The sequence below is a fragment of the Danio aesculapii genome, chromosome 5, assembly GCF_903798145.1.
Source record: "Danio aesculapii chromosome 5, fDanAes4.1, whole genome shotgun sequence".
Taxonomy (NCBI): Eukaryota; Metazoa; Chordata; class Actinopteri; order Cypriniformes; family Danionidae; genus Danio; species Danio aesculapii.
The window spans coordinates 62,747,984-62,768,403 of record NC_079439.1 but is presented as its reverse complement, the minus strand read 5'-3'; the positions used below and the strand labels follow the sequence as shown (position 1 = coordinate 62,768,403).

Sequence of the window (20,420 nt, the reverse complement as noted above, 5' to 3'; positions counted from 1 at the left end):
TAGATTAAGAAATCACAAAAAGGTGCAGTGTGGGTGTGCAGAACACGTGAGACTGTCTGTGGGAGTGTTGACAGTCCTCGCACACACAGAACTAGAAGTATGAAATGGGTATTTTCCACTACTTAATCGGTTGCAGATGTTTTTTTATATTGGGAGAATACATAAAAAGTGTAAAAGGATGACAATAATAGTAAAAAAACATACTTGGGCAGCTGTTAATATACCTGGGCGGCCCACCAAAGTAAAGTCTATGTGTGGGAAGCACTGATATTGGATTTTTGCCCATATTTGAAACCAATATCTGTTTTGTTGGAGTTTTTAGGGAAGTTTTAAATGACAAACTTCATGGTTTGTGGTCTTCATTCCACATCAACATAATTTTCCATTTCAGCCTGATGCTGATGTTTACATTAAGCATTTATCGTTCGATTTTTTGAGCGTTCCAATACTATTGTGTATCCCTATCCCAGAAAACACCTACAGAAATATAAATATTTTTTCAAAATATTTATCATATGTTGCTTAATACAGCAAGGAATTTTTCACAGTATTTCCTATAATATTTTTATTATATTACTATTAATATTTAATATTCTTCTGGAGAAAGTCTTATTTTGGCGAGAATAAATGATTAAAATATAATCCTGAATGACTGTAAAAATGCCTGAAAATAAAAATGCCCCCAGAGTTTGACGTCTTCCATCCATGACACTTTCACTATCCTGCATTCTGAAATGATTCCTCATAGCAAACGTAAACAATCTGTAGCGGCCATTTTGCACACAGTGAGTCTCAATAATAAAACCAGGAAGAATTTTTTTTTTCCTGTGCTTTGATATTACCATACGGTTATTTGAATTGTCGCATGGATTGCACCATCAGATTCGGCACTCCTATTGCTTCTTGGACTGACACTCATCGCAGCTGTTGTCACACTGCAGGAATGTGTCTGAAATCTTCTGACACTGCCAGAACTTCATCAGATGTAAAAGGTAAAAAAAAATTTGATCGCAACGGGCACAAAGCGGCTGTTTGTGAACATGTCAAACCAACGATCAGAGATCACAGATTTTAGCCCAGGATTTTAGGAATCTTTTAGGATTTCCCAAATTTGTCTCAGGTGACAAAATCGTGGCTGAAATCACAGTGTGAGCAGCGTTTTAGTTATTAAAACTATTATGTTTAGAAATGTGATGAAAAAAATTACCTTTGACGTTAAACAGAAATTGGGGAAAAAATATACAGGGAAGCTAATAATTCAGGAGGGCTAATAATTCTGACTTTAGCTGTATGTGTGCCCTACTGTTTGCTGGGACGCACCTGGTGAGGAGTGAAGGAGTGGACGTGCTGCAGGAGAGGCTCTCTCATCTCTGGGCAGCGCTCGAACACACTCGCCAGCTGTGGAGGCGGCAGCTGGAGGAGAACATTGTAGGACTGGGGTTTGGTGCGCTGGCAGCACTTCACAAAACCCTCCCACACTTTCGGATACTTCCACACCTGCAGAGATTCCATCAGCACAAAGTTATAAAGTTAGAGATGTTGGCACTGACTGGGTGGATTATATGTATTGGATTGAGTCTTTCATTGACCTGTTTAAGGATGAGTCGGGCTAAGATGTTCATGACGAAGCCAGCCAGGCGAGGGTACATGGTGAGCGACTGGATGACGGTGCGCATCAGCAGAATGGGTAGAGGCGTCTGCTCCATCAGCTGCTGCATCACCACAGCCAGCACCTCAGACGTGTACACGTTCTTCTCCCCAAAACACAGGTTGGTGGCTGCAGAGGGAAAAACAATGAAAAATCTGAGAGAAAACTACTAAAACTACAAAAAAAAAAGTGTTTAATTTAACTAGACAGCATCTGTATGTATATACAGCGTATCCAGAAAGTATTGATAGAGCTTCACTTTTTCCACATTTATGTTCCAGCCTTATTCCAAAATGGATTAAATTCATTTATTTCCTCAAAATTCTACGCACAATACCCCATAATGACAATGTGAAAAAAGATTTTTTTGAAAAATAAAAAACCTGAAAAATCACATGTACATAAGTATTCACAGCCTTTGCAGTGAAGCTCTAAATTGAGCTCAGGTACATTCTGTTTCCACTGATCATTCTTGAGATGTTTCAGCAGCTTAATTGGAGTTTACCTGTGGTAAATTCAGTTGATTGGACATGATTTGAAAAGGCATACACCTGTCTATATAAGGTCCCAGGATTGACAGTGCATGTCAAAGCACAAACCAAGTATGAAGACAAAGGAATTGTCTGTAGACCTCCGAGACAGGATTGTCTTGAGGCAAAAGACTGGGGAAGGTTACAGAAAAAGCATGGAAGATGTTTGAAACCACCAGGACTCTTCCTAGAGCTGGCCGGCCATCTAAGCTGAGTGATCGGGGGAAAAGGGCCTTAGTCAGGGAGGTGAGCAATGGCTACACACCAACTCAGTGAATGTCCTTGAGTGGCTCAGCCAGAGCCCAGACCTAAATCCTATTGAACATCTCTGGAGAGATCTGAAAATGGCTGTACACCGTCGCTTCCCATGCAACCTGATAAAGCTTGAGAGGTACTGCAAAAAGAAATGGGCAAAAATTCCCAAAGACAGGGGTGCCGAGCTTGTGGCATCATATTCAAAAAGACTTGAGGCTGTAATTGCTGCCAAAGGTGCATCAACAAAGCATTGACAAAGCCTGTGAATACTGATGTACATGCGATTTTTCAGTTTTTTGTTTTTTTTTATAAATTTGCAACAATTTAAAAAAAATGTTTTCTCACATTGTCATTATGGGGTATTGTGTGTAGAATTTTTAGGAAATAAATTAATCTATTTAGGAATAAGGCTGTAACATTATAAATGTGGGAAAAGTGAAGTGAATACTTTCCGCATGCATTGTACTGGGGTTGCTGCTTATTTAAAAATTATTTAATCATACATATTTCTGTAATTAATCATACTATTATAAATATAATTTAAAACACTGATTCTTTTTTATATCTGTTTAATGGCATCTTTTTTTTTCAAATATATTTTATTGAACCTTTTTAGTGCAAAAAAATTTTACAAATTTACATTGAGTAATAAGATAATATCCATCACTTATATTGTTCAAATACGGGTCCCAACATGAAAAATTGCTATAAAATAATTTAAGAAAATTATAATTAAATAAATAAACAAACAAATGAAAAGATAAAGGACAAAATTGAATGACATTGTTGTGAATGAAAACCAGATTCTGACAAAACAACTCTTTGAGGATTTGTGTGTTAGATGATTGTCAAACTGTCAGTGCATTTTTGCATGGGAAAATTATATAAATATAAGATAACATTTTGGTGTCTATCAAAAAAGCAGTTTACCAAAACAATATTTATATTAAAACAAAGCATATTAATTGAAAGAAAATTATATCTGCTGCTGATGTTCCAAATAAGAGTAGGTTATAATAGAGTTGAAATAATGTTGTGATAGTGTCTGGGGTCTGACTTATAAAATTTGCATTGAAACCTTCCTAAAAGTGACTGTACACGGGAATAAATGTTTCCATTTATGAACACAAAACGACTAAATAATAGTTTGATAAACAATAAAATGAAAATTTTGAATGGCAAATAAACAGTTTTTTAATACTGATTAGAATTTTGTTTTAAGTGAACTACAAACAATATGAATAAAAAACAACTATAATAAATGTCATATTTTTTGCGGTGCATTTTCTGTTTAAACATCAGCTGTCAGTTCTAATTATAGTTTCTTTATTCAAGTTTAATGTCTATTTTTAATGTATTTTTTCTGCATTTTATTTTAATAAAGCATTAAACCGCAAATTGCTATTTTTTTTATTACTTTGCCAGTGACCAGAAAAAGTAAATGAACAGAACTAACTTTAATCTTAGTTCTGACGAATGAACAATTTAGTTTTTAGTCAACGTAAGCCTTATTTTAGTTTAATCGTTAAACTCATATGCATGTTTTTTTTTATTATCTAGTCTCTGTATTTAATCAACACTGTTTAACATTTAAATTAGCACTTATTACATAATAAAAACCTCTCAGAAATGACATAGCAATGACATAGAAATCTGGACATAGCAAGCATAAAACAGTGTGCAATATTTTGTCTTTTGTCTAATTATAAATTTAATTCATGCATTTAACAATATATTTTGTTGGAAGAGATGACAGGCACTTATATGCTGGGAGGGACTAAAATTGATGTGAGATAATACCTTTAATGATTGACTTCATGTCACACTTAGAGGAGTCAATGTTGTGTAAGGCGATGAGTAGCTCTCCAGGAGTAAGTGGAGACATGGAGGAACTGCCTTCACCTACAGAACAACAGACCTTCAGGTTATTACACTAAAATGACCTCATTCAGAAACAAACTTCAGCCAAAGCTATAACACGTGTAAATAAAAATAAATAAATAAATATACTGAATAAAAGCGCACACAGACACAAGAGAATAAGCAGGTATTACTGTGTTGAGTGCCCAGCAGTCTGTTGAACACCTCCTTCACCACGATGGGATTGAGCTTGATGAGTTTGGGCAGTGCCTGAATCACCTCATTCTGTTGGACACAATTTAGACACTTTTATACAGGGTTTCTGAGAGAAAAAAAAGACTTTTAAACATTTAAGGTCTGTGGGAAATCAAAACTTACAATTGCTGCATCCTAATTTACCTACTTATACTTCGTCCTAAAAGTATGGACTTTTTAGGTGAAGAAAACGTACCTGCTTTAAAAAGAGTGTGCAAGCTTTGGGACATGTCTTTATAATAATTGTGTTGTTTCAGCTCATTTCAAATAAGTAGTTTTAACTAACAACAAGCGTCTTGTTTTTGAGTGTAGTGTGTATTGTCCTCAGTAATGCTGAAATAGTTGTTTTAATGTTTGAGTTGACGCAACTAACTCACTATTAACAGCAATCCAAGTACATTAATAAAGGACAGATGAGATAAGACAAACCTTCTCCAGACCGTTGATGACTGGGATGAGGAAACGAACATCTGGCACTCGTTTGTGATAAAGATCCCTCACCCTCTCCACCAATTCAGGTGAAGGCGGCACTGTGAAGAAGGAGCAATACACAAAAGTCAACAATGACTATTCAGAGATGCGTTTACAGATATAGTCATTATGATTTTATATGATTTCTGTATTTCACACACACACATGCACCTTTATCTGTAAGTATGTGCAGACAGCGAGTGACCAGTGTTTCTGCTCCTTTAGGACAGTTCTCCACCAGGAGCAGCAGGTCAGGAGAGTTCATTCCCATTCCTCTTATCTATAAAAAAAAAAAGTATCATTGATTAAGCTAATGTAAAGCTACAATTAAAATTTGACTCTGTTAAAAAGTCTTTTGTGTGCAGCCACTTACATGCAAGTGTACCAGGTTTATTATTGTAAATAAATAAACCTGTTAACTGAAAATAAAGCTGAAATAAAATTAAATCTAAATATTAGTGCTGGGCAAAAATTGTGATTAATCACATCCAAAACAAAAGTTTGTTTTGACATAATACATATGTGTGTGTATATTTATTGTGTATATATAAATACATGCATATATTTAAGAAAATGTTTATTTATATTTAGATATTAAATAAACATATGATACGAGGTATATATACACATTTAAATATCTATGTAACAAATGTTATGTATAGTTTCATTTCTATGTATAACCTTTACATAACAATATATACAGTTGTTAAATATTGAATTATTAGCCCGTTTACTTTTTCTCCCAATTTCCGTTTAACAGAGAGATTTTCTCAACACATTTCTAAACATAATAGTTTTAATAACTCATCACTAATAACTGATTTATTTTATCTTTGTCATGATGACAGTAAATAATATTTTACTAGATATGTTTCAAGTAATTGTATAACAATGGTTTGTTCTCTAGACAGTTGAAAAATAAAAGTTTAAAGGTGCTAATAATTTTGACCTTAAATGGTTCATAAAAAATTAAAAACTGCTTTTATTCTAGCCGAAATAAAACAAATAAGACTTTCTCCAGAAGAAAAAATATTATCAGACATACTGTAAAAATTCCCTTGCTCTGTTAAAAATCATTTGGAAAATATTTAAAAAAGAAAAAAAAATTTATTGGGTGGGGGGGGGGGGGGGGGTCTAATAATTCTGACTTCAACTGTTTATATAACAAATATAAAGAAACTTTTATTTTGAATGTGATTAATCGCAATTAATCTTTGCACAGTGCTACTAAATATCTGAAAAACTAAACTAACTAGTTGAAAAAAATTGAAATATTACAGTTATTATGGCATTTAATGGAAATGAAGTGACAGTTTCAAGTAATTTAGACTGACTGTGATGATTCTGTAAGGGAGTGAATCATGCATCAAATACAATAAATTAATTACAAGCATAGCTAAGATTTAAGAGAAATAAACAACACTATTGCTTTCTTTAGGAGTCAGAACTTCTTTAAGGTTCAGAATTTGAATATTCAAATGTAAAATAACAAGATATAATCTTCAAAATTAGAAATGATTCAATAAAATTCATCTTTATGAAAGTTACAAAAGGTACAATTTCTTGTGTCTGAACGCTTGAAAATTCTATTGACAAGCTAACTCAGTCACAGGTTATAAAGACTAATGCAAATGATTAACTTAACTTATAGTTAAACTCTCCAGTGACGCCACAAATGTCAAGTATTCTGAAATGTGGCTCCTGGTCAAATATAATCCCAACACAACATTGCAGATGCACAAACTCCAATATCAATGCTGAAACTATATATTGTGCTACCCTAGATTAAATTTAATGACTAAAACTAAAAATGTAAGCCCAGTTCCAAAATGAAGAGCTCTACATAAATGCTCTATATAAATTCCAAAAAAATGCTCTACATAACGACAATTTCCACCATTTCCAATGACCACCTGCAACCTCACAGATTCACCTTAATTCAGCTAATTATTACAGATAAAATTGGAACAGACAATAAAACTATTTTATTTTTATTTTTTTAAAAGAGATGGAGACCCCCCTGAAAAAAAAATATGCTTGTTAAATAGTCCTATTATGCAACTTTTTATAAGATTTTACAAGATGTTTTGGTTTGTGAATGCAGATGGTTGCATGTGTATCAGTATATTAGATCTGGCCTTAAAGACAACCGATCACTAACACAACTCAACTTGACCTCATGCACTTCAGTGGGAAATTTCGATTTTGAGATATTGTGATGCATACATTCCCAAACAAACCTCAAGACCAAAGTTGAAGTGTTTGATAGACATCAAAAGCATTGCTTAGTGATATTAAGAAGATCTCGCCTACAGAGTGGACTTTTTCTGCTTTTTAGCTCTGTTTTTCATTCTTAAACGGCCACATTAGCATCTTTAAAGTATAAAGTATAATAGTAAAAAAAAAACATTTTTGGATGAGCAGCATTAGTGGTTCGAGATGTTCTTACAGGCTGCTCGATGACCCGGAGCACGCTGCGCTTGATGTCGGCGATAGCCTCGGTGTAGACGGCAGCCAACTCATGCACCAGACGATGGTTGAGGGGCAGGAGGGAGAGGTAGAGGTAAAGACACTGGCGCACCGTCTCCTCTGTCCAGGGAGCCGCCACCTCTGGAGGACACAGATTCACCATTCATTTAGTTCATTTTACACTATTATTGTATCAGCATTATATATTTTGAAATGACAGCCACCGGGAGCCCTTAAGTTTAGGAAATGTTTCTGAACCTGTATCTTCTCCAGCTCCGAAAAGAAGAGATGGGGGGTTGGGATGGACCAGAAACTGCATGTAGGTGAGAGCGAACTTCTCAATGCAGTCCTTCAGATGTTCCTTCTCATACATGCGCTTGATGAAGCCGAGAGCAGTCGACCGCACCTTAACAGCATTGGGATTGTTATTATACTACTTTGAAAATGAATATAGAGCAATAACGAACGACACACAAGTCGAAATCTACCTTTTCTTTTTCATGAGAGGTGAGATTCAGCAGGACATTAAGGTACTGGTACTGTCTTGAGGGCCGTTTGAAGATGAGCTCCTTTAATGTGGACATGCCCAGATAAACACGTGACTGAAAGACAAAGAATGAACGTTAGAACTTCTTACAAAATGTTTTTATAAGTATAAGAGCTGAAGAGCTGCTTCTCAAAAAGACAAAAAACAAAACAGTAGTACTTTAAGTCTTGTGCCGCTTGTTTTTTACTACTTACTGAGGGGAATGTAAATTACTGGGTAATAATTAGTATTGTAATAACAGTATTGTTAGTATTATTGTTAGTATTTGTAGTTACTAACACTATTATTAAGCGCCCATGTAGTTACACTGTCAAAATTACTTGTTAATTAACAGCTACCCAGTTTGTAATTCACAGGCGTTTCCATTTATTTATGCTTTCAGATTTCATTGGATCTTGATTTTTTGCAGAAAACTTTTGATGTTGAAATGTTTACCTAACTGACTTTTATTGACATTTTTAGCTAAATGTAAAATAATGGTAATTACTTACAAAAAGGTTGAAAACAAAAGAAAAAAAACACACATTCGAATCACAAGATATAAGCAACTGTGGTCACACTTTATTTTGATGGTCCGTTTGTTGAATTTAAGTTATTCTACATTGCATCTACATGCCAAATAATTCTCATTAGATTATAAGTAGACTGTTAGGGTTGGGGTTAGGGTTAGTGTTAGTTGACATGTACTCGTTAAGTTTATTATAGTCAGTTAAATATTTGTTGAATGTCTGTTTCAGCAGATATTAACCAGACAGTCTACCAATACTCAAATGGACCATCAAAATAAAGTGTTACTGCAACTGTTAATTAAGAGATTTTTACAGTGTGCCTTATATTACCCAGTACTTTTTAATGCAAGATAAGGAGGCAAAAACAAGAGCTATAATGGTTGTTGAAATTAAAGTGAAATAAGAAAATGTGCAAGTGTCAATAAGTGGCACTGCATTTAAATCACCACACGTTGCATCACATTTCCAAGACTGAAACTTGTAACCAATAACACATTTCTGTTAAAAGTGTTCAGATGAGTCGCAGCTTAATGAAAAAAAAAAACCTTCTGACTGCAAGTGGGAAGATTTTGCATAGTTTTGTCTAGATTATTGGCACCATGGACCTGTCATTTCTATATGGCTTCCATTTACCTACATTAACAATAATTATAATATCAAGATCAATAATTAACACAAATGATTTTTTTAAAATAATATTGTAACCTGATTATGTAATATTTTAAGTGGTAAGAATTTAAATAACTGGGACATTGTTTAGTACTTTACAAAATGACTTAGTTTTTTTTGTCTAAATCTGAACTTATTTTGACAAACTGTGTAACATGCCTTTATCACCTACAAGTTTCAAATGTAAACTCAATATGTGGTCAACAGTTAAGGGGTTAGAAACTGGATTACTTTTAAATACTGACATTAAAGCCAACACTAAAATAAATCTCAATTTATTAATATTAATAATTAACAATTAAAAACTAGTAACACTAATAATAATAAAATGTAATTAACACAACCGCCATTATGAAGAAGAAAAAAAATCAAATGCTACATAAAAGCTTATTTCTGGGCATGAAACACACATTGAAGTACAAGGTAAAATAAAGCGCAACCAAAACAAGTTTTAAAAGATTGTATAATAATGAGAGTATGGATGTGGCAGACCTCGTCTTCACAGTATCGCTGAATGACCTCCAGTGCCGAGTCTGTGATGATCGGAGCCTCCAACACAATCTTGGTGAAAAGGCTGTGAATAAGACAGATATTTTAAACATTAAAAAATGCAGTATATACACACACACACACACACACACACACACACACACGTACATTTTGTTTGGTTTAGTTTTTAAATATTTACATAAAAACATCGTTGACAATGAGATGTGTTTGGAAAGTGAAAATGTCCTGTGAGATGACAGGCTAAACTTCCTCCTAAAGCATAATAAACAACATCTGGGTGTTATTTTTGTGTTCATGTGTATGTAGGTTTTACTTTTAAATTGATATTTGTACTTTAAAAATGTGTCACATTGAAGAAAAAAAACTAACTAATAAATTTAAAAAAAATAATAATAAGCAAAATATTAAATTGCATATATACACACTTACTGGCCACTTTATTAGGTACACCTTAATAGTACAGGGTTGCACCCCTTTTTGACATTAGAACTGCCCTAATTTAACAAGGTACTGGAAATATTCCCCAGGGATTTTGGTCCTTATTGACATGATAGCATCACGCAGTTGCTGCAGATTTGTCGGCTGCACATCCATGATATGATGCGAATCTCCCGTACCACCACATCCCAAATGTGCTCTATTGGATTGAGATCTGGTCACTGTGAAGGCCATTTGAGTACAGTGAACTCATTGTCATGTTCAAGAAACCAGTCTGAGATGATTCACGCTTTATGACATGGCACATTATCCTGCTGTATCCTATACTGTGGTCATAAAGAGATGGACATGGTCAGCAACAATACTCAGGTAGGCTGTGGCACTGACACAATGCTCAATTGGTACTAATGGCCCAAAGTGTGCCAAGAAAATATCCTTTACACCATTACACCACCACCACCAGCCTAAACAGTTGAAAAGGCAGGATGGATCCATGCTTTCAAGTTGTAACGAGTTATTATTTGAGTTACTGTTGCCTTTCTGTCAGCTGGAACCAGTCTGGCCATTATCCTTTGACCTCTGGCATCAACAAGGCATTTGCGCCCACAGAACTGCCGTTCACTGGATATTTACTCTTTTTCAGACTATTCTCTGTAAACCCTAGAGACAGACCGGTGAGTGTATCTGCATGTTATATAAAGGTAAATTAAACACTCTTTATAACCAATTTTTAAAAAGTACTGCCTAATTTAAAGACAGCACAACAGGATAATATTCTTTACTTCAAAAATAAACAAAAAAATACAGAGGCACTTCTTTATAGGAGTTATTATTTTTTCTTTTTGGAGAGCATGTTGTGTTAAATGCCATGAATTATTGAATTTAAGACCTTTACAGTGTCTTAAATTTCAAAAGGCGCAAATTTAAAATGTATGACCTCCAGAAATCAGACTGCAGTGTTTCTCAACCACATTCCTAGAGGACCACCAACACTGCATGTTTTGGAAGTCTCTTTTGTCTGTCACAGCCATTACAGGTCTTTCAGTCTCTGCTAATGAGCTGATGATCTGAATCTGGGGTGATTGGTTAAAGAGACACAAAAAATGTGCAAAGCTGGTGGTCCTCCAAAAACACTTGAGAAACACTGCCCTACTCCACTTAGGGTGCTTTCACACCTATACATTTGTTTCGGAACCCATGTCCTTCGGCCAGTTAGCATGGTTTATTTAGCATATGTGAAACCCGCAATACAAAAGTGAAAGCATGCTGAAATATTAACGAGTGTTGTTTATCCGTTAGAAAAATTATTTAAATTACTATCTGATTTTTTTTTTTTATTTTAATCTAATAATATTTTGTATTAAGCCTATTGTTTTGTTCATTTCTGCACTGACACCTCGAAAAAAAGATTAACATTGATCTGCTTCATGATCTGACTGCAGTCTCGCTTCATCGGTTACTTCTCTCTATAAATTAAGCCTATAATGCATAACTCTAGCAAACGTTTTTAATAGATTCAATAGATAAACAAAACTTGACAACTGAAATGAGGCTGTATGAGAAAGTCTTACCACTCTGATATATATTTGATGATGATTTCTGTGGGTGTCAAAATGAAAGTGCAACTTTTCGCTTATGTTGTCTTATTGCTTATCATCATAAATTAAAATAATGATGTGACAGCTGAGCAGAATCTGTGGGACTTTGAAAAATAAACCCTGAAGAGTTTGCTCGCATGCGACTTTTAACTCTTTTGGTCCATTTAGAAACTCTGCTGTGTGAAAGCAAACCGCACCAAGAACACAAATAAACATTGTAACCATTTTAATCCCTGTTTCGGAACAAATGAATCAATCTACAGGTGTGAAAGCACCCTAAAACTATATGGAGTACCAAGCATTTACTTACATGTCAAGCAACCTTTAACCAAAATGATAGAATTGTAAAACATGCTCTAGTTAAATTATTCTCCTCAGCTTATATGGCTGAACTAATGTCAAAAACTATAACTAAATTATATAAATCACTGATGGATCTACAAAGGGAATTCATCTCTGTATATTAAAGAAAGATGTGCGAAAGAAAGTGGTACCATAATCTCAAATGAGGATTGGCTAAATATGTGCAAATTACAATGGGCTACTTCCCGCTCTTCGTATTGGAGAGAATTTTGCTGGAGAAATATTATTAGTTTTTTCCTTACTGCAAAACAGAAAATGTCATTCCATGGGAACTCAAATTGTTGGAGGCATTGCGGATTACAGGACATTAACCATTGTCACACATTTTGTGGATGTCCTAATATTAGAAGTTTTTGGAAAGGAATACATAGCATTTTAGAAATTGTCCTAAATACTCCAATTGATTTAAACTTGGAGGTACTTTATTTGGGTATGCTATCATACATATCATCCATGCTATCATGGATTTCTTAGAAAGAAAAAACAAATATATGTATGGAGTCGTCCTTGCTTCAAGTAAAAATGCCATTATTAGATGCTGGTATAAACCTAATCCACCACAAATGCAAGATTTGATTGATGTTCTGAAAAATATATTCATTATGGAGAAAATTACATATAGTGTGCATAACCAACAATATTTGGCAAATTTGTTGGCGTGTGGTTTAAATGGATTCCCATTCAACCTAATGTCTTTTTTCTATAGAACCCCCCCCCCTTTTTTTTTTCCTCTCTTTCTTCTGTGTAACGTTTTGATATGACGTAAAATAGGCACAGTGGGTAAATGTTGTTCTGTCATTGTTATGAAGAAATTTGTGTTTCCTCTTTGATCCCTCAATGGGGAATTTGAACTGGGAAATCCGTAAAAGGGACATGTCTACTGATGCTGAGAATTGTATCTCTCTGCAATATAAAGTTAAATAAAAAAAAAAACCATTTAAATAAAAAAAGAATTGTAGAATTGTTACATCACATGTATATTAACTTAAAACCTCTTTAATCAAAATTAGTCTGACAAAATATTTAGAAACATTATTTATAATAATATATTTTTAAATGCACCTTAATGGGATAGTTCACACAAAACATTTACATATACTCACCCTCTTTACAAGTTTCTTTATTCTATTGTAATGTAATATATTTTTTATTTAATGCCATGTCAGCAACCAAGGCTATTTTCATGACAGGATCCTTTCAATAATAAATACACAATTAAAATTTACAAACAAACGAATACATAAATTAAATCAGATTTTTGGTGTTGATGCATGATAAACATTCTAAAATCTTTTCTGGTGTCACTTTGTTAAAAATGTCCTTAAAAGAGTTCATTTCATAAAAAAGTCCTCTGGAATCATTAAAAGCAGGACAGTCCAGTAAAATGCGTTTTATAGTAAGAGGAATTGTGCAGCACAAAGGTTTTCAGCTAAATGAAGTCACACAAGCTTGGAAAAATAAAAAGAGCAGGATGAGTAAATGATTACAGAATTTTCTGTTTTGGGTGAACTCTCCCTTTAAAATTGCTATAATGCTTATTTGTGGATTATATCAAGTTGTGTTTTTTTTGTGATGATGCTCACCCGTCCCTCTGCTCAGGTTTCTCCTGCAGGCCAGACAGCAGTGTGAACAGACAGTGCTCGTAGCTGTCTAGACAGCCCGATGGTTCCTGACTCAGGTATTCGTTATATTCGTGGTACAACAGAGAAAAGGCCAGCTCACTTCTGCTCCGCATATCCTCCAGAACAAACTGCAGCAAATCGTTTTTCTTATTTCCCTCAAACTGGGTCACCAACCGTGCAAGAAGCTTCACTCTGACCTAGGAGAAAAACAAAAAGAGAGTAAAATGTATTTACTGGCTGAGTATAAACAGAAAAGTCCTCAAAAGCAGGCTTACATGGGACATCCCAGTCTGAGCAATGGCCTTCTCAGAGTAGAGGATCCGCTTGATGGCCATGTTGGTGAGTTTCTCAATCTGAACATCAGAAAACGGTTGCACCACATCAGCCAATTTGAACACTTTTTTTCTGCCGCTGGCACCGGGGGCTCTGGGGGGAGGGTTAATGAAGAATAAAACAAAAACAGACCACCGTAAGAGACCATCAAACCAGATAATTAACAATGTTTCTGTTCGAGTGGCTGAAATGCTAATAAACACTGGATTAGAAGCTGTTTGCATGTAAATTATTCAATGGTACGCAACTGTAAGTGTACTAGTCAATAAATTCTATTAAGCTTTAAAAAGTGCCTATTTATTTCCATATTTACAGTGTATTAGAGTTGGAAATGGACAGGAGCATGTTGCTGACAAAATGTTTTTCAACAAATTCACAAAAAAAGTGGTTAAAAATTAAAACCAAAACCTTTTATGGTTGTCAGGAACACTGTGAAGGGATAGTTCACCCCCCCTAAAAAATTCTAGAATCAATTGCTCATCATCCACTAGTCCCAAGTTTCTTTCAGATATGCGGGAATTATTTGACGCTTATGGCCAAAAGAAAAACACCGCTGAAAATAACACCTTTCTGATCAGACGTGAAAAAAAAGCACTGCACAATGAAAATAGCTTGCACGTATGCAGCAGAGAGCACCGACAACTAGCTTGCGCGAGTTGTGGTCAAAGTTCAAAATAGTTCAATATTCAGTTCTGTGGATATTCCACTCATGTACATGTATGTATACATATGATGCTATCAATAAAATGTGGCTATTTTACTGGCTTGTGTTTTTTATATTTATGAATAAAATAATTAATAATTACAAAGCATTTTTAGCTTTGGTTTCAGTTTTCGGTCATGATTGCTTTTTTTCAACATTCTTGAGAATATCTTGTTTTGTTTTGAACAGAAGTAAGAAATTTATAAAAACCAATTGGGTGTGACTAAATTGTAAGGAAATTATTATTTTTGGGTGAACTACTGTATCTCTTTAAAAAGTTAAAAAATTACCAATTTAAATGAGTCAATTTGTGGCATTGAATTTAAACATGGGCTTTATTCCCCTCTCCAAAGGTCATTTTATGGACAGTTCCTATTTATTAAATCATATAATAACATTTATAATTTTGAACAGTTTGCTGATAACATTATTAGTAACAATTACTCTGTTTCAAGTAATTCGTTACAGTGCTTAGCATAAAAGAGTACACCCCCTTTTGAAAATGAATATTTTTATCCATTTCTCAGTGAATACAGGTAATATATTTTGGTGAATTAACAAAACAGATTTATTAAATGGATATATTAAAATAATATTTTAGTCACTGAACATCTTTAGAAATAGAAAGATAATACATTTAAATTCATGCAAAATATTGGGAAAAAAATACAAACAACTAAATTTCAACAATATTTTTTTACATTTTTTGTTTCTCTTGAATTTTGCTCTTTTAAATGTTTTTATTTAATATTTTTCTATAACATATAAATTTGAGCTACTAATTTTTGAACCATTATTGTAAGATATTTTGTTAGATAAGCTCCAGATTTGGCTTCAGTACTGACTAATCTAATGTATATGCACAAATGTACTATTGTAAAGCTATATGTTGAACACTGCATGTTAAAATATTTAACACAAAAGAAAAAAAATGCTCTTACAAAAGGTAAAAACAAAAAGAAATATGGGCAAATTTCTTTAATGGACAGCTGAACTCTTACTTGAGCTGTGTGGTGGGCAGGATGGGCTCTGGAAGCTTCTTAATCTGTGGAGCCTCTTCAATGATAGGGCTTTTGTAGGCTGCTGATGCTCCGACCACTGAGATGGCTTGACCGAGAGACACCGCAGACAGCTTACGGATGATGAGTGGGTCTTTGGAGCTGGACTCTCCCGTTGCTCCCTCTTCTTTCACCTCTTCATCTCGTGCCTTACACTGCTCCAGCCCTGTGCAGCAGAAGAGAGAGAAGATGAAGTCCAGCAAGCAATGTAATCGTCTGTGTGTATGGATGTATGCATGTATGGATGCATGTATGTATGGATGCATGTATGGATGCATGTATGGATGCATGTATGGATGCATGTATGGATGCATGTATGAATGCATGTATGGATGCATGTATGGATGCATGTATGGATGCATGTATGGATGCATGTATGGATGCATGTATGGATGCATGTATGCATGGATGGATGCATGTATGCCTGTGTGTATGCATGCATGGATGGATGGATGGATGGATGTGTGCATCTATGTATGCATGGATGGATGGATGCATGGATGAATGTATGCATGTATGGATACATGCGTGTATGTATGGATGCATGTATGCTCGTAGTATCAATATGTTAGTATCGCAAAAGCCCAAATAATACCCAGCCCTATTTTACAGCTGTTCTGAGAGGAGTTTTTCCTTCTAAAGCTCACCGGGTCCCAGTCCAGCTGCAGTCATCTGTGTGGCCATCAGCCTGGCTAAATGTTTAATCTGGGCATCAGTGCCAGCCGATTCTACTGGCGTGTAAGTGGCCTGGAAAGAGGCTGGCATCACTTCAGGGAGGTAAACCATACTGATGAGCACCTGCAATGAATGGAAACATAAAAGCTGTAAGCCACAGCATTATCTGGGGTTCTCAGACGTTTGACAAATTGATTTTAAATTATACTTACCTTTACTTTAATCTTTGAAATTCCAATAAAAATATGACTCTTTTTAAATGTTTTAATTTTCCTTGCCTGTGTGATGACATCAGTTTGCATGCAGACAGGTTTTACTATACACTAGCATTTCCAAGCAAGAGGTGTTCACAAGGGCATAAAAATGAAAATAGTAACCAAAAATGTCAAATTGAAATTAATAAACTAAATTAATTCAATTCACCGTTATTTGTAAAGCACTTTTACCATGTAAATTTTGTCAAAGCAGCTTCACATTAAAATTGAACCGTGTAGTTCAGTTTTCAGTGTTTAAAACATTCAACATTAAAACATAAACCAAAATAAAAAGACTTACATTAACAACAAAATGAAATTAAATGATTAAATAAACTAACTGACAGACTAACATTAACTTCCTCCAGATTTCCACCAAAATAAAAGCTTGAGGTTTTAACATTTGAAAGTGATAAACAGAAGCCATATTTGCATAATATAACCTGAATTGCAAGGTTTTTTTTGCAGAAACATAATATAATATAATATAATATAATATAATATAATATAATATAATATAATATAATATAATATAATATAATATAATATAATATAATATAATATAATATAATATAATATAATAATAAATCATGTTATATCTTTGTCTTTATTTTTAAAAAAGCTAATAAGTAATTTAGGTATTAATTTTATAGATGTATAAATATACTAAACAATAATAAAAATAATAACTATATTATTACTACTATTATATATGTGAAGAAACACATTTTAAACCACACAGCAAATCCAGCACACAGAAAATTCAAGAGGAACTATACACAGCTTAACATTAGTTTAGACCCGAGATGTTAAGGGTTCACAAACTAATCATGTACGCGGCTCCTGCTACTCTGCGGCACATATTCTAGACATTTCCAAAGCTTTACATTTACTGGAGACCTTTTTCGAGGCATTTGGGATGGTAGTAGAGACATCACCATTTCTTGCATTGTTTGGGGTGGCCCTTGAGAACGCTCCTCTCAACAAAGGACAAACTAACATGTTGGCCTTTGGTTCTCTGCTGGCTAGAAGACTGATGGGTTGTTGACACTTTATGAGATCTAGTAAATTTTTTAACTCTTGTGATGGAAATGGATGCAGACAACGTGACAATGAGGAAAAAAGAACTGTCATACTTTCATGTCATGTTTTCATCTTTGATTTTTATATTTACATTGTTCCCTGATCTGGTGTTCTGGGGAAGGGGTGTTTTTTTGTTTGCTCTCTATAATGTGAAAAACAAATTTAAAAACTACTAGACATGTACACACCAGGTTGGCCACATTGTCTGATGTCAGCAAAGGTAACAGGAACTCAGCAGTGAGATCAATGGCTGACTGGGTGCCTATGGTGGAGGATGGTTTTGGGGTGACAACTGGAGCCGGTTCCTCCTTATCCTCATCATCCTCTACGGCCTCTGTAAGCACAAACCAGGCATTAATCCCCTTGTTTTGAGTTTGATCAACAACACACAGCTCATGAAAACAGCCACTCACCCATCTTGATCCTCTTGCCCTCCACATAGGGCTCGTGGTGGAGTCTCTTACGGGGTTGTACGGGGACTGGCGTGCAGCGAGTGATTTCACTCTGAGACATGCCCAGGTCCTGCAGCAGGGTGGAGATCTGGACATGGAAGTCCACACTGCTGGGATGCTTTAGCACCGCCACCAGGTGAAGCTTCAGGTTCTTGCGGACACTGCTCACTTGAGACTTAGCCAGAGTTGGAGGCAGGTTAGCTGTGGAGCACAACAAAACAGATCAAGAATTAATCAAGATATCGCAATATCAGATTTTTCCCAATATCGTGCAGCCCTAGTCGGTAGCCTCACAGGCAATGCACCATCATGTAGCTCCATTGCACTTGTCTAACAATGTCAGTGAACAAAACTCACCATGTAGCATCTCATAGGCCTGCACGACCTCGGACATGAACATAGGCCGCTGTCTAGCAAGTGTGGCCAGTGATCCTAGTGCAGTGGTGAGATTAATGCTGGAGATGGCAGGGTGAACCATGAACTTTAACAGCTGATCCAGAGCCGTCTTGCCCTCCTCACATAATGTGTCTTCAGAGCAGGACACGATGAAGATGTACCAGATGAGGGGAGAGGAAAAACAAAGCAAAGAAAATAGAATTAAATATTCTGTACAACATTTAACAGTTTAAGAGTCATTAAAGCTGCATAAATTATTAAGCAATTATTATTAAATCATGAATTAGTAATTATTATTACTATTACTGCAACTACTACTATCATTATTATTATTATTATTATTAAAATAATCTCATTATTATTGCAGTATTTTTTTGGACACAGTGTATAATTTGGGCAAAACTATTATGAATATATTTAAATATTGAATACTAACTGCTACTACACCCAATAATAATAATAATAATAATAATAATAATAATAATGACTCTAAATCAAACCATTTTATAACTAAATCATTATTGCAAATCATTTATATTATTCATTCATTCATTCATTCATTTTCTTTTCGGCTTAGTCCCTTTATTAATCTGGGATCGCCACAGCGGAATGAACCGCCAACTTTTCTAGCACATGTTTAGCTTAACCAATTCACCTATACCACATGTCTTTGGACTGTGGGGGAAACTGGAGCACCCGGAGGAAACCCACACAAACATGGCATGCAAACTCCACACAGAAATGCCAACTGACCCAGCCGAGGCTCAAACCAGCGACCTTCTTGCTTTGAGGCCACAGCGCAACCCACTGCACCACCGCGTCAACCAAATCATATATATATATTAATTATAAATATTATTATTATTAAATAAGAGTTAATTATTTATTGATTATAAATAATAATAAGGATAATTATTATTATTAAACACAAACACAATTAGAATAACTATTAAAGTAACTAATTATTAACAATATTTTACAAATTATTCAACTGTAAAATTACAATTGTAATATTTATGGCAGTTTTGCCCTGTTTAGTTTCAAATGTTAAACTGTAAATCTTTCATTTTTGTAAAACTTGCTTCTCATTGCAAGTTTATGACAATGTTCGGAGTGTGTTGCATTGAAAAATGCGTGTTATTAGCAACCTGAACTCACAGCAGTTCCAGAGCTGCATTTAATGAACCCACATGCTCTTATACAAAAGCATTGATGGGTTATTATGAAAAATCCTGAGCTTCATATGTGGCCAAAACAATCCATAACATGCAGTGCAAATATTTAATTAATTAACATCCCACAGCCTTTGGGATTTTGGCATATCACTATTTCATTATAAATTTGATTAATTATGTAGCACTATTTGTCATTAGCAAAAAAACAAACAAAAAAAACAAAGACAATAAAAATGTGAATAATTCCAAAAAATTGTGATTCTGCTCCTACCATATCGAATATATGTGTGGTCTTTGGGGATTTTATCCAGGCTGATGTCGCCCTCTTGCTTTTTAGGTGTGTCAGAGTCGGGGGTTCGTGGTGACAGAGTGATGATGAGGGACTCTGTGAATTTGATGGCGTGAGTGCGGACTCCATCGTTATCCGAATCAAGCAATGCCAGGACATCCCCTTTCATCTGAGTTACCATATCCCAGCATGCCTCCTGCCTGTCTGTGACACTCTTAGTGCGCACCAGCCACTAGTAGAACAAATGAAACATCTATC

At 34.8% G+C, this 20,420-nt stretch overlaps 1 protein-coding gene across 2 annotated transcripts in view; it reads right to left on the bottom strand.

Annotated features, from left to right (window-relative positions):
* sympk (symplekin) overlaps nt 1-20,420 on the bottom strand; it is a 30,715-nt gene that overhangs the window by 4,166 nt on the left and 6,129 nt on the right. For both annotated transcript variants that reach the window (XM_056458640.1, XM_056458639.1), the window contains exons 7-24: nt 20,145-20,394; nt 18,660-18,830; nt 18,264-18,503; nt 18,039-18,184; nt 16,486-16,636; nt 15,782-16,004; nt 14,020-14,170; nt 13,706-13,941; nt 9,706-9,787; nt 7,977-8,090; nt 7,747-7,894; nt 7,469-7,629; nt 5,191-5,299; nt 4,978-5,078; nt 4,488-4,578; nt 4,234-4,335; nt 1,590-1,777; nt 1,321-1,497 (exon numbers count right to left, since the gene is read on the bottom strand). In XM_056458640.1, coding sequence (XP_056314615.1) covers nt 1,321-1,497; nt 1,590-1,777; nt 4,234-4,335; nt 4,488-4,578; nt 4,978-5,078; nt 5,191-5,299; nt 7,469-7,629; nt 7,747-7,894; nt 7,977-8,090; nt 9,706-9,787; nt 13,706-13,941; nt 14,020-14,170; nt 15,782-16,004; nt 16,486-16,636; nt 18,039-18,184; nt 18,264-18,503; nt 18,660-18,830; nt 20,145-20,394 — 2,841 coding nt within the window. The remainder of the gene's footprint in view (nt 1-1,320; nt 1,498-1,589; nt 1,778-4,233; nt 4,336-4,487; nt 4,579-4,977; nt 5,079-5,190; nt 5,300-7,468; nt 7,630-7,746; nt 7,895-7,976; nt 8,091-9,705; nt 9,788-13,705; nt 13,942-14,019; nt 14,171-15,781; nt 16,005-16,485; nt 16,637-18,038; nt 18,185-18,263; nt 18,504-18,659; nt 18,831-20,144; nt 20,395-20,420) is intronic.